This window comes from Lissotriton vulgaris, chromosome 4_1, assembly GCF_964263255.1.
Source record: "Lissotriton vulgaris chromosome 4_1, aLisVul1.2, whole genome shotgun sequence".
Lineage (NCBI taxonomy): Eukaryota > Metazoa > Chordata > Amphibia > Caudata > Salamandridae > Lissotriton > Lissotriton vulgaris.
The window spans coordinates 1,622,802,990-1,622,817,533 of NC_141691.1; the positions used below are offsets into that span (position 1 = coordinate 1,622,802,990).

The 14,544-nt window shown below is 47.4% G+C and overlaps 1 protein-coding gene across 1 annotated transcript in view; it reads left to right on the top strand.

The window, feature by feature from the left end:
* Window positions 1–14,544, top strand: part of TMEM70 (transmembrane protein 70) — a 91,040-nt gene that overhangs the window by 51,260 nt on the left and 25,236 nt on the right. The window contains exon 2 of the mRNA XM_086965893.1: window positions 3,466–3,577. Within this exon, the coding sequence (XP_086822019.1) occupies window positions 3,466–3,577 (112 nt within the window). The remainder of the gene's footprint in view (window positions 1–3,465; window positions 3,578–14,544) is intronic.

Here is a 14,544-nt window from a genome sequence, read left to right on the forward strand (position 1 = left end):
TTCAAGCCTAGCATATGGAGATGGGCCAATCCTAAAAAAATATACCTCTTAGCAGAACATCTTCCAGGGGAACACAATCAGATTGTGGATCTGCTCAGTCGTCGGAAACAACAGATCCACGAATGGGAACTTCATCCGCAACTTCTCATCTGTTTTATCAAATGTGGGGCCACCCAGACATAGATCTGTTCGCCACAGATTTAAACACAAAATGACCAAGCTTCGACTCCAGGTATCCACACCGATTGTCCAAAGGCAATGCAATATGGATGAACTGTTCAGGCAGATTTGCGTACGCTTTTCTGTCTCTCCTGCTCATTCCATTACTGCTGCACAAACTCAAACAGTCTTTCACAATGATCCTAGTTGCTCCATCATTTGCCCAGCAACCATGGTTCACAACCCTACTGGAACTCTCAGTAGTTCCACATCAAAGTTTCACCTTTTCCCCCAAAGCTTCTCACGTAGAGCCATGGAGAGATCAGGCATCCAGATCCAGCTCAACTGAACCTAGCGATCTGGCTCCTGAAGTGTTAAAGTTTGGATACCTCAATCTCCCGCCAGACTGTATGAACGTCATTGAAGAGGCTTGACGTCCTACCACTAGAGCATGCTGTGCAGCTAAATGGAAGAGATTTGTGATCTACTGCAATAACAACAGAATCAATCCACTTGATGCTTCAATTCAAAACATTATGTGTTGCCTCCTGCATCTACAACAATGTAATCTAGCATTCACATCTATACAATTACTTCTTCCTGCCATAGATGCTTACCTACAGAACAGACAACACTTGTCATTGTTTAGGGTAACTGCCATTAAAGCATTCATGGAAGGCCTTAAAAGAATAATTTCTCCCAGAGTTCCACCCTCTCCAGTGTGGAATCTAAACATTGTCCTTACCGGCTCATGTCCCCCTCCCCCTTTGAACCTTTACATAAATGTGAGCTACAATTTCTCACATGGAAAGTTGCTTTCCTCGTGGCGGTCACATCTCTCAGAAGAGTTGGTGAACTCCAGGCATTAACCATGCAAGAACCATTTTTAGAAATACATCACAACAAAGTGGTTATTAGGACAAACCCTAAATGTTTACCAAAAGTTGTTTCTGCTTTCCACCTTAACCAGTCTGTTGAATTACCATTTTTTTTCCCTCAACTAGACTCAGTAGCAGAACGGCCCCTTTTTCCGCTCGACGTCAAAAGAGCTCTCCTTTACTACATTGAAAGGACAAACACTTTCAGGAAAACTAAACAACTTTTTGTAGCTTTCTCACCACCACATAAAGGCAATCCTTTATCAAAAGCTGGAATCACCAGGTGGATCAATAAATGTATCCAGATATGCCACCAAAAAGCAAAGCGTACATTATCCATTCCCCCTAGAGCGCATTTCACACGCAAACTAGGGGCTTCTATGTCTTTCTTAGAGAACATTCCCATAGATGACAATTGTGAAGCAGCAACATGGTCTACACAGCACACTTTCACAAAACACTATTGTGTAGATGTGCAGGCAAAACAACAGGCTTGTGTGGGCCAGGCTGTCCTAAAGACACTTTTTCAAACCACTGCAGCAGATACAGGTGGCCACCGCTAAGGAGAGTTTTGTTGTAGAGTCTATGCACAAGTATATATTCTGCAGCTTATATGCCTCGAACGGAAAATGCTACTTACCAGTATGCATCTGTTCTTGGCATGTAAAGCTGCAGAATTATATATGCCCACCCGGCTTCCTTGGATATCTTTATCTGTTGCAGTGCTATCTTACTTTGATACATCACACATGGTCCTCTCTTTCTGTTTCTCACAAACTCCATCATCGCCCTTTATGGGGAAAAACAATCTGAGGATGGAGTCGATGCCCATGCTCACTATTGTTGTAAGGAGGAGTCGCCTATCAAGTGACTAAAAAGAACTTCTTCCAATACAAAAACAAAGTGCAAACATCCGAGCCCAACACCAGATGGCGATCAATGCACAAGTATATAATTCTGCAGCTCTACATGCCACAAACAGATGCATAGTGGTAAGTAGCATTTTCCTTCAAGTAGCCCTCACACACCACCCACTAGACCCTACTAATTTCAATCAATGCTTTGCAGCCCCCAGGAAATCCCTGTCCTGAAGAGACCTTCATATCCTCAGAGGGGTCTAAATGTCATCAGCAACCATTAAGGATAGTCTTAAAGCACCAGAGAAGAATCTGGTCCTTGGTCTGGAATAGTGAACCAGAATAAATGTTCTAATGAGCGCTGGTTATGGTCAGTTCACTGGGGCCAAAAATGTCAGTTTTTTCCTTCTTAACGACCGTACGAATCACTGCTTTTGCACTGTAAATATAAATTGGTGTGTTATTTTATAAACATTTTTGTAATGATGAATAAATATATTACCGATTTCGGCTGAAGTCAGTAAACATCCTTATATTCCTTGGCTACCTTTTTCACAGCATCAAATAATATTGTAATTATTTAATTAATCTAGGTAGATTGATTCTACCATATGCTATACTCCATTTATTCTTTTCTGTTTATGTTTAAATCATTGCAAGTCAAAACTTGCGGAAAATAAAACTTTGTTCAAAATTAGATCCTTGTGAATAATTGTTGCTAGCTAAGTAGCTAAAATCCCCGTTCACATGGAAATATGAGTCACTCTTGTGTTTTTGAAATACTTCCATTATACTTGCCATTTTTTATATGCCGAAGCGGTGCATTCAATACACTTAGCCTCCCATTTTCTGTCACTCCCATCAAGCTTTCGGATGCATGTCCATAAAAATTATGGATGACCTTTATGCTGTAGATGACCACATGTTTCCAACACTAAACTTCGATTAGCAGAAGCAGGTAGTCCTTTTTTCAGGTTTTTCTGTTTCTTTAGTGCCAAGAAAGCAATGCCGCAGCACATTTTGAACTCAAGAAGTGTTAATAATATAACCAAAATACCACTGTCCAGCACTAAATTATTAATTGTCATTAATTTTCATGGCATCATCTCCGGGTTCGTCTGATATGTGTCTAATAAGGAACTAAGCTCTGTGTGTGCAGCACGAGTCCTATATTCAGGCTAGTTTTTGTCAGTGTGCTTCATGTATCGTAAGCTTGTCTCGGTCTGTTGTGGCATTCATTTACATGCCCAATGATATGTAAGGTCAGATTCTTTAAAAAATATATATTTTTCCCCCTTCCTTTTTGTTGGGCAATGGTAAACCGTGACTTGCATTAATGCAGTTTCTGGACTTCTCTTGCACCCATCGCTAGCTAATGTAAAATTGGAGTAAGTCTAGAATCACGCAGCACTAGAGCCAGGAGAGTACAGTTAATCGGCTAAATAGAAGTTCTAGAAACAATTTCTAGATGACCTGTGCGCAATACGTGGTTGAGGTTTCTTAAACAGAAGAGCAATACTTAATTAGAGTTCAGAAGTGTTTTTAATCAGCATTTTGATCATATCTTGCAGATATCAGTTTCTTGTGTGAATTACTTGAGAAACTTCACCACATCCTCGTCGTCTGTCAGTCGAGAAGATGGACGATTGGTTTACGTTGGCAATTTGGCTAGAGCAGTTCTTGGTATGTATGTTACCTGAAGTTTTCTTCTATGACGTTTTTCTTTTGTGGGTGTTCGCACCCTATTCCTGTGAAATAGTTTTTATGAAACTGGTTACTACACCTGTATTTTCTAACGCCAGGTGGAACTGATAAGATGTGATGACTGAAACAACCTGGACTGATATCGTAATGTTAGGATGTATAGGGAGAGGCAGTGCTTAATTTGTAAAAAATGAATTGCCGGGACTGAAAATGCTGCCAAGGAGGCTGCAGCCCACTTCTACCTCCGGTGTGCCCAACTTTCAACACCCGCACTGGCTCAGTCTCTATCATGTAACCATGCTTTGCTGTCTGTCCCCTAAGACATGCGTTTTACTTCTTTACTTACACTGACAGATGAGTGTAAAAACAAAATGTACACCAAATAAAAATACATTTTTGGAACATAATAATCAGTGTGGTCTGACTGGGCTTGTTGCAGGTCAGGAGGCTGCTTGAGCACAGCACGTCATGTCACTGCTAGTGCTGCCTGTAATTAGTTTGGTCCAGTTATGACGACGGCATAGGCATCCACTGCTCAGCTTGCTGTGACCCTGCCTGCCACAGCACAAGCACTGTCCCCAGTCGCAATGCTGCAATGCCTGTGAGATGTGAGTATGGCTGTCGCATCTACCGGGCTCAAGCACACTCAGCAATTAGAATGCTTTGAAGCAGCACACGGAAACTACAGGTGACTCCATAGCGCACAAAAGTTGCGGTGGGCCACAGCCACATCAAGCACGTTGAGGATAGTAGCAATGCAGGGCTGCAGGCCCCCAGTACAATTATCCAATGGGAGGCTTAGGCTCAGGCAGTGGCTGGGTGCAGCAGACTCCAGAAATAGAATGCAAGCCATTCGTTAATGATGACTTGTATTCATGAGCGGCGTGACGACATCATCACTAAAGTGATGATACACAATTATGCCTGCCTGAACAGATTATGCCTGCCTATGAAAACATACTAGACCGTCACCATGCAAGGTATGTGGTACTTTTTATTTTAAATTTGGTAATTAATATTGAGACCACCACCTGCAGAACCAGAAATCATAGCCCTGGCCCTGTGAAAGAATTGCCGGTGCTGCTCAAATTAAGCACTGGGGAGTGTTTTCATTAGAGAACAAGCATTGACAAATCCAGTGGGTCTCGCCTCTGCGAGATCTGTTGGCTTTTTCAATGGTTTTAAGAAACAAACAATGACTGCAAGCAACACAAAGATTTTTTAAAAAGTACCTCCAAAAGCACATGGGCCATTGCTCGAACCGGAAATGTTATGAAGGACAATACAAGAAGTCAAACTTTAATGGTCTGGCCTTGAGGAAAAAGAGGATGACGAAAATGGGTCATAAAAATGCCTTGCTATCATAAATGCAGTTGTGAAAATGTAGCCTATCGCAGCGGAGGTGCAGTCTTGGAAAGGGTGGTCCAGTGAGAAGATTTTATGCTGTCTCTCTCCTTTCATGTGAGAGAATGTTGTGCCAGGGAGGCCAGAAACCTCTGTGTCATTCCAGTGGTCAGCGAAATGAGAAAATTAGATGGTTATGGAGCAAGAGATAATTTAATAAAATAGCCAGATTTTTAAAATGTCCTAAATTTATTTCAATTGGACATACAGTGGGACTATAGTTTCAGTTTGTTCTAGAAAATGGCAGCATGCAGAGACCGCAAATGGCCTCCTTGACGAGCCCTCCTGATTTTAGGATTGTTCAAAAGAATGAAAACGTCCGAATGCAAATTGTTCTTTGACTGGTATATTTGATTTTTTAAAGTGCTTTCTGTATGCCTGCCTTTTATTGAAATGATGAATCCACGCAGGTTGTGTTGAAAGCTTAGCTTTAATAATGCTTGAACCTCAATAACAGCGCAAGAACAGAGATGTGTGTCTACCTCCTTCCAGCTCCCGTCTCCTCTGTCCCAGTGACCTCCTAGCATTCTACAAGCTCAGAGTAGACACAAACCCCGGAACACCTACAAGCTTACACAATATAACACTTCCCCTTTCTTACAAACAATACAGAAAAATGTGTAACATAAAATTGTGCTAAACAAATAGCAGCGAGGAGTTTAAAACCCCTCTCATAAAATTCCATCCCACTCTTGAACACTCCTCAATCCGAACCCACACAACCAGCTTCATTTGCACCAGTCCTTTGCTGCACAGGGATGGGGTAAAAACTCTCTGTAGATTCTAGCGACACTGGCGCCTATACAGGTGTGAAACCCTCAGTCACTACTTCCGAAGGAATTACAGCTTGAACCCAATCATATTTTCTCGGATGTATACATACCCCGGTGCCCAAACCAGAACTATCTCCTTCTGAACCAGCTTTAGCACCCCCCTTGAATAATGCAATTCTTTTAGCGTGCCATACCTTACCATCACTAAGCAGCGCAGAATTACCTAAAATCTTCACTATCTTAAGAGGAGTAGAATATTTACGTTCCCCTTGCAAGTCAATCTCCTTTTTTTTTTTTTTCCTTTTACAACGTCTCCCACACGCAAGCTCACTTTTTTCACTCCATGTAAGTGGTCATACGTGTTTTTATATTTCACTTGATTCAATTCTAGGGAATCCTTTACCCTCCTTGCTGACCACGAGACAACTTTCTTGCAATTTAACAAACCCATATTGTCTTTAGTATGTGGTGATCTTCCCCTCGTCAATTCTATTGGGCTATGCATTGTAGATTCACACTGGGTAACTCTGTAGGCCCCTACCGTCGTCCTTAACTCATCCGCCCAATCCATTCCTGTTTGACAGTTTAATTATTCCTTTTATAACCCTGTTAAAGCTCTCAATGCTTCCATTGCCTTCGGGATGATAAAGGGATGTGGTTCTATGTACAATTCCAGGTTTCTTTATGAAACATTTGAATCAGTCAGCCACAATCTGTCCCCCATTGTCTGAAATTAGATCCTCCGGCAAACCCTGACGTCCAAACACCTCTCCAATGAAATACAACAATGACTTAGAATCTGCCCTTTGGACCACTTTGACTTCTGGCCATTTGGAGAAATGATCAATCACCAGAATCACAAACATGTCAATCCCCACTCTCTCCCCCAAGGCATACTTGGAACTGTAATAGGTTTAAGGGTGATCAAAGTTTTATCAGAGTTAATACACTTCACACATTCTCTGACAACCCTCTCAATTTTGTTTCCCACCCCAAGCCACCAGTAAGAACGTTTACCTCTACACTTGTTTTTCACTATTCCCAGATGTCCTTCATGGCAAAGATTAATCACCTTGTCTCGGAATGCTTTTGGTGGGATTAACTTGCCTCCTCTGAGCAACAACTCTTACTCAAGGGATAACTTGTTCTTAACTTCCCAAAATGGAATAAAATCCTTACACATGTGAGCTTTTTCTGGACAACCTTCTTGAACATACTTACAAAAAGTAACCAAGATATCATCCTGGGAAATAGCCATGACACATTCTGCATGAGTAATGCTATGCAATTCTTCTCCAAAAATTGTTGCCACCAACCAACCATCCCAATCATTCTTTACCTCACCTTCCATTGGTAGCGGACATCTGCTCAAAAAATTTTCAATTCTGTTATGTACACCGGGCACATACTTAACTTCATAAACAAAATTCAACAGTTGCATGCACATGCGTGAGATTCTGGAGGACACACAACCTAGATCCTATGATGTGAGGACTTTGGTGAGAGGTTTATGGTTGGTTCTCACTATGACACTGGTACCCCACACAAACTGTCTGAAGTGTCTAAGGCCCCACACAAACACCAAAGTTTCCCTCTCAATAACAGAGTACCTTTCCTCTGCTGAGGTAAGTGGTCTGGATGCAAATACTACCATGCTGTCAGTTCCATCCTCCTGGACCTGGGACAACACATCACTCAATCCTCTACCACTCGTGTCTGTGATAATGAAACTCTTGAGCTCAGTTCCAAAACCTTGAAGGGCTGATGCCGAACAAATATCATTTTTAATACCATCAAAGCTGAGCTGGCATTCATCAGTCCGTACAAACTTGCACCCCTTCCTAAGTTTATGCCGAATGCAAAGCTTTTTCTCAGAGAAATTGTAGACCTATTTAGAATATAATTCAGCTAAACCTAAAAAAAGACTTTACCTCATCCTTACTCTGGGGTACCAGGACTTTCTTGAAAGCTTCCACTAAGTCTGACCTAGGACTTATCACTAGTGAACTGATCTCATACCCTTAGTATGTTACGGTCCTCCTTACAAACTTCCACATGAACTCTTCTACTGTCAACCACTAAAATTCCAACGTTCTTAGTACCTCCAACAGAAATCTATCATGTTCCTCTCTATTCCTGCCCATGACTAAAATGTCATCTTAAAAGAAAATGACATTCCTCATATTCTTAAACATTAGGCGTTGGAACATGGCAGCAGCCAAAGCCAATCCAAAAGGGACCGGTTTAAACTGGAACAGCTCAATCTGGATGACAGCTCAATCTGGATGATAAAAGCAGTAAGATGTTTGCTGCTCTTATGCAGGGAAACCTGATGGTATGCAGAAGTCAAATCTACAGTGGAAAACCACTCCATACTCCTAGTGACTGACAGCAACTTCGCAATCCATTAAGTTCCCTTAAGTCCACACACAAACGGATGTGGCCGTATGCCTTCCGTGCTACAACAAGGTGGCAACCCAATCTGAGGACTCTACTTGCTCAATAATCCCACTGCCTACCAACTTATTGATTTCACTGATCACTTCATCTTTGACACTCATGGGGATGTTCTTTAATTTGTGGATGCAAGGGCAAGCTCCTTCTTTCAAAGTTATTTTGTGAGAAAACCCTTTAAGTTCCCCCACAACACCAGTGAAAACCTTGGGAAACTTCACCACAAACTTCCTTCTTTCCTTCCCTTCTCTATACTTAAAACTGGATCTGGACTATTGGGATCAAGTAGGGTACTCAGCTCCCCTTGATCCCACCATTCAAGGTCCAGAAACAGACACATAGAGTAGGAATTCAGCTTGCCTTCCTTTAAACACGAACAACAGTTTAGGATACCCTAGTAAATCAATAGCCTCACCAGTGTAACTCACTGGATGAACATCTGGCTTCTCTAAATCTACACCAATCTTCCCACAAAATAAATCCAACCAAGTGTCTTTGTTGATGAGGGTGTATGGGAAACATGAATCCGCCATTAGGGTCACTTGCGCACCACCAATCACTTTACAAACAGGTTTCTTCCTTTGTCTGCCATCAGTCCCACTCATCTCATGTAAACACAGGACTTGGGAATCTTCCAACATCAGATCCTGACCTTTCCTCCCCTTGGTCGTGCTCATCAACCACACACATTACCGGCCTCGACTTGTGACACACACATGCGAAATGTCCTGTAAGCCTACATTTTGCACATTTCTGGCCTAGTGCAGGACACCTCTTATCCTGGGCTAGATGTGAGGTATCTCTCTTCCTGGTTTTGTTTGCTCACACTTTTCACTTTCATACTTTTCTCTTCTTTTTTGAGCCTGACCTGGTCACTGTTACTGGAAATCCTTCCCATAACAATTTTGACCATAGCCTCACTAATTCCTTATTTACTTGATGCAACAACAGCTTTAGCACACCTGGAAGTAAGCTCAGACTTGCTAATGATGGCTATAACCTCTCGTAAACTAGAGTCTCCATGGATCCATAGCTTATTTTGTAGATTGGGATTATTACAGTGCATGATGACTTGGTCACAAACTAATTTATCTTCAATTCCCACAGATTTACATGACAATGCAAATTTCATCAAAGTATTCACATAGTCTTCAATGTTCTCACTCTGGCCTTGTTTCCGATTATAAAAGTTAAAACGATGTACAGCTTTACACACTGTAGGTGCAAAATAGGCATCTAAGTCTGCTTTGGCTTGTGTGAAGACAACTCCTTCATCCCCAGAGTGAGGTTTCTTCTTTGTACGATTGTAAACCCTTAAACCACCTGGCCCCAAGCAATGCAAAATAATTTTCTTCTTCCTGTCAGGAGACAGTTCCTCACTTTCGAAGGTGTCAATGTAATTTATGAGAGTCTTTCCATTCTTCCCATCTCTGGTTACTAACTTCATCATCTTTCACCATAAAAGGTTGCCGAGCAGGGAGGTTCAGTGTGGCCATGGCATGGTATTTCTGTACATTCACAAAATTAAGAATTGCTCAACTAAACACTACTAAAGACCCACTTAGCGGAAGCACATGAAAAGCTACCAACTAGACATCCATGCCCAATGAATGATATGCTCTGCAAACAAAGTTGGTGCGCTTATCACAGTGTATAAAAGGTGCTTAACACCCTTCCTGCCTACTGATATGCATACAATTATGTAACATGACCAGTACCTGAAACCTGATCTGCTACCCTGTTCTGGTGTATTTGTGACTGGTACCTGCTCATAATTACTCTCCTGAAGCAACACGCATGGTGTGTGTAGTAACCTGAGACACGGTCTAGTGTCTCAGTTCTTTTGTAATGAGCACACCTAACACCCACCCACCACCAGGCATCATAGGTCAGATGACCCTGGTCAATAAAAGGGGCTGAGCGCACGTGCTCTGGGCCCATTACCCATCCCCAGCCACTGTGTCCGTGTCTGATTGCGTGATTGTATGCCCAGCATAATGAGGGCCTAGCGCCCCCACCCCAATCACCACAATGGCAACGAGGCGGAGCTGTGCCCAGCGTGCCACAGCTACATGAAAAACATTGTGGGGGAAGAGGAGAGAGCTGCAGGGCGAAGTCGCCCCCCCCCCCCTCTCCCCAGCAGAATCGGCGCGGCCGCCGAGAGGCCCGAGGGACGTGTGCCTTGCCCTGGGCCTAGATGTCTATGAAGAGGTGACCGGGAGCCCACCCCGCACCTCTCTAGCCCTGCGAAGTGCTGCCCGCCGTGGGAGCACCACAAAGGAGAAAGCGGACCGCACAGAGCCCACCTGCACCGGCCGCACGAAAGTGACCCCACAGAAGAGGATTGCTGGCCGGTCGGAGCCCACTCGCCACGGCAGCAGCGCCGACATCAAGCAGCGCTCCCACCGCGCAGCAAGCGATTAAAGGAGCTGCGGCGGTGGGGGGCGAAAGAGACTCAAGAGAGCGCCCGCAGCGCGTGGAAGAGCTGCGGCCGGAGACACACTGCAGCGGAGCCCACCCGCGTCGGAGGAGAGGCTCAATCAATCAATCAATCAAAGACATTTATAGAGCGCACTACCTACCCGTAGGGTCTCAAGGCGCTGGGGGGAGGGGGGTGCCGTTACTGCTCGAACTGCCAGGTCTTCAGCTTCTTCCTGAAGGAGAGGTGGTCTTGGGTCAGGCGCAGGTCGGTCGGGAGGGAGTTCCAGGTCTTGGCGGCCAGGTAGGAGAAGGACCTTCCTCCTGTTGTCGCTCTTCGGATGCGGGGGACGGCGGCGAGGGCGTGGTTGGCTGAACGGAGGTGGCGTTTGGGAGCGTAGAAGTTGATTCGGTTGTTGAGGTAGCTCGGGCCTTGGTCGTGTAGGGCTTTGTGTGCGTGGGTGAGGAGGCGGAAGGTGATTCTTTTGTTGACGGGGAGCCAATGCAGGTCTCTGAGATGTCCGGAGATGTGGCTGGTTCGTGGGATGTCGAGGATGAGTCTGGCTGAGGCGTTCTGGATCCGCTGGAGTCTCTTCTGGAGCTTGGCGGTGGTACCGGCGTAGAGGGCGTTGCCGTAGTCCTGTCGACTGGTGACGAGGGCCTGGGTGACGGTCTTCCTGGTCTCGGTGGGGATCCACCAGAAGATCTTCCGTAGCATGCGTAGGATGTTGAAGCACGCCGAGGAGACGGTGTTGACTTGCCTGGTCATGGAGAGGGCGGAGTCCAGGATGAAGCCCAGGTTGCGTGCGTGGTCTGTCGGTTTGGGTGCGGTGCCCAGGGCGGGAGGCCACCAGGAGTCGTCCCAGGCGGAGGGCGAAGAGCCTAGGATGAGGACCTCCGTCTTGTCTGAGTTCAGTTTCAGGCGGCTGGTCGTCATCCACTCGGCTACCTCTTTCATCCCTTCGTGCAGATTGGCTCTGGCGGCGGCGGGGTCGTTGGTCAGGGAGAGGATCAGCTGGGTGTCGTCGGCGTAGGAGATTATGTTGAGGTTGTGTTGGCGTGCGATGGCCGCGAGGGGGCTCATGTAGACGTTGAAGAGGGTGGGGCTCAGTGAGGATCCTTGAGGGACGCCGCAGATGACTTCGGTGGCCTCTGACTTGTACGGTGGTAGGCGGACTCTCTGTGTTCTTCCGTTGAGGAAGGAGATGATCCATTCCAGAGCCTTCTCCTGGATTCCGACGTTGCTGAGGCGCTGTACTAGGGTGCGGTGGCAGACAGTGTCGAATGCCGCGGAGAGGTCTAGGAGGATGAGGGCCGCTGTTTCTCCGTTGTCCATCAGGGCTCGGATGTCATCGGTGGCGGCGATGAGGGCGGTCTCGGTGCTGTGGTTGGCTCGGAAGCCAGACTGTGAGGGGTCGAGGGATCCATTTGTCTCAAGGAAGGCGGCCATCAGAGGCTGATGGTTGTGAGTGCCCACCTCGCACAGAAATAAGCGGCGACGGCGCTACCCCCCCTCGCAGCGCGTGAATGAAGGAGCTGCTGCACCCAGACATGCCAGAACGGTGCCAGAGCACCACCCAGTGGTGAGGACAAAGGCACTACGCAGCGACGTCCCAAGAGCGCAGGACTAGCACAGAGGCAACTGTGACTGCGGAAAGCAAAGCAGGCTCACAGCAGAGGACAGCACAGCAACGCTAACTACAGCAGCACCGGGCAAGTGAATCCACTGATCTGAAGTGATGTGCAGCGAAGGAAAAGTGGAAGCACAGGACACACGCAGTGACGCCAGACTGGCGTAGGTACACCACACAGCAACAAGGAAGCCCGACCAAAGACTCGGCACAATCTGCGCAGGACGCCGCAAGGAGTGAAGAAACTCCCAGCACCAGGAGAAGGACGACGGAGCAGAAGCGCAATCCCACAGAAGCACTGACGCCACACCAACGGAAAGCACGGTGACGCCTAGTGACCACAGGCTGTCACCGCTGCCGGAAGAAAGTAAAGGAGCACCACCACGAGACTCCCCACCGGGCAAGTGCGACACAGAGGAAGCGCGATGACCGCCAACACTGCTCCAGAGTCCCAGAAGAAAAGCAAGTACACCCGTGACGTAATGGGAACGACATGCACAGGAAGCAAGGAGTGGTGACGTAACCCTCCGCACAGAAACGCAGCACAGGAAGAGCGCGGACGAAAGCGCGCCAACGCTCAAGCGCACCAACGCTCAAGCACTGGAATGGAGCGAAGAGCGACCCAACCGAAAACAGCGAAGCGTGAAGACTAACACAGAAGACCACCCCGTCTGGTCGCAGAGAAGGTAAAGCCGACCAACCATATGGTCGCAAGAAGAACCGGGACGGTCACACGACGTGACGCACCCAAGAAGCCGGCCAGCCAGATGGCCGCACCAAAAGCCGACCCACTGGGGGTCGCGAAAGGAGGTGACCGAAGCAAGGGTCAACAAACCGCAACACAGCAAGTATCCCACAAGAGGACAGAAGATAGCCTGCCATCATCGGCAGAGTGGACCGGCCAGAGGTCCCAAAAGTTCGAACATCAAGACACAGTCCGCGAACAGCGACAAACGAACTTCACCAACCACAACTCAACGTCTAAGGAGAGAGAGAAGATCGCAACGCCCGGTCCAGTCACAGACTGAAAGAAGACAGTGTCCGTGAACCAGGACAAGACCAGAGGGAAGCAGGCGGAGTGCACACTGCCTGGAGAAGTCTGGTCAGAAAGATGACCAGACGGCGTTGCGGAAAAGGCCACGTTGGCCACCACAGAGGAAAAGGAGAAAGAAGATGTCTAAGTGGCACGTCTGTCACCATCAAAGAGAAGAAAAGGAGAAGAGGTCTGAGAAGCACGACGACAGGAAGATAAGAGAATGGAGTAGAACCAAGAGGAGTGTGGACCAAGACACTACGACACACAAAAAGGGGAAACACCGAGCAGAACGTGAGAGGTGCACGACAGCCCACACGCACGACCGGGATAAGTAACATCACTGGAAGCGAGCATCCACGTGCGAACCCGACAGTCATCCAGGAAGGACAGAAGCGAGCAGGCCAGTCTGTTGGCAACACCCACCTCTGGGATGGAACGGACACAAGGGCCGCGGAAATCCAGGGGCAGAGGCCTCAGGGACACCGGTGGTAGCGGATCCCCAACGAGAGACGGACTGATGAAGCTCGCGCTGAAGATCCTGGAAGACCAAAGGTCGCACAACACGGAACCAGTGCCAACAACACCCTTTCAGGTGGAGCTTCGGACACGGAGAGAGGGCCCGTAGCGACGTCCTTCAACACTTTGGAGCGATAAGGCGGCATGTCCTCCGGTCCAGTGGGAGCCTGGCAAAAGGGCCTCCGGGTTGTCCAGTGAGAGGGGACACCCACGAGAGAGGGGTATCCGTGAGAGGGATAACCTGCAGCTGAAGATCCCGTCAGGAATAGACGCTCCGGATCTCCGACCGACCCCTGCCCTCACCACGTCTTCAACAAGGCCGACGCTGTCATCGCACCCCACCCGCGGGACATCATCAACACCTCCTTCGACACCGCCACCTTCCCGGAGAGCTGGAAGCACGCCGAACTCCGCGCCCTACTGAAGAAGCCATCGGCCGACCCGACCGACCTCAAGAACTACCGCCCCATCTCGCTGCTCCCGTTTCCTGCAAAAGTCATCGAGAAGACCGTCAACAAGCAGCTGGCTGCCTTCCTCGAGACAAACGGATCCCTCGACCCCTCGCAGTCTGGCTTCCGGGCCAACCACAGCACCGAGACCGCCCTGATCGCAGCCACAGATGACATCCGAGCGCTGCTCGACAACGGAGAAGCAGCGGCCCTCATCCTCCTCGACCTCTCCGCGGCCTTCGACACTGTCTGCCACCGTACCCTA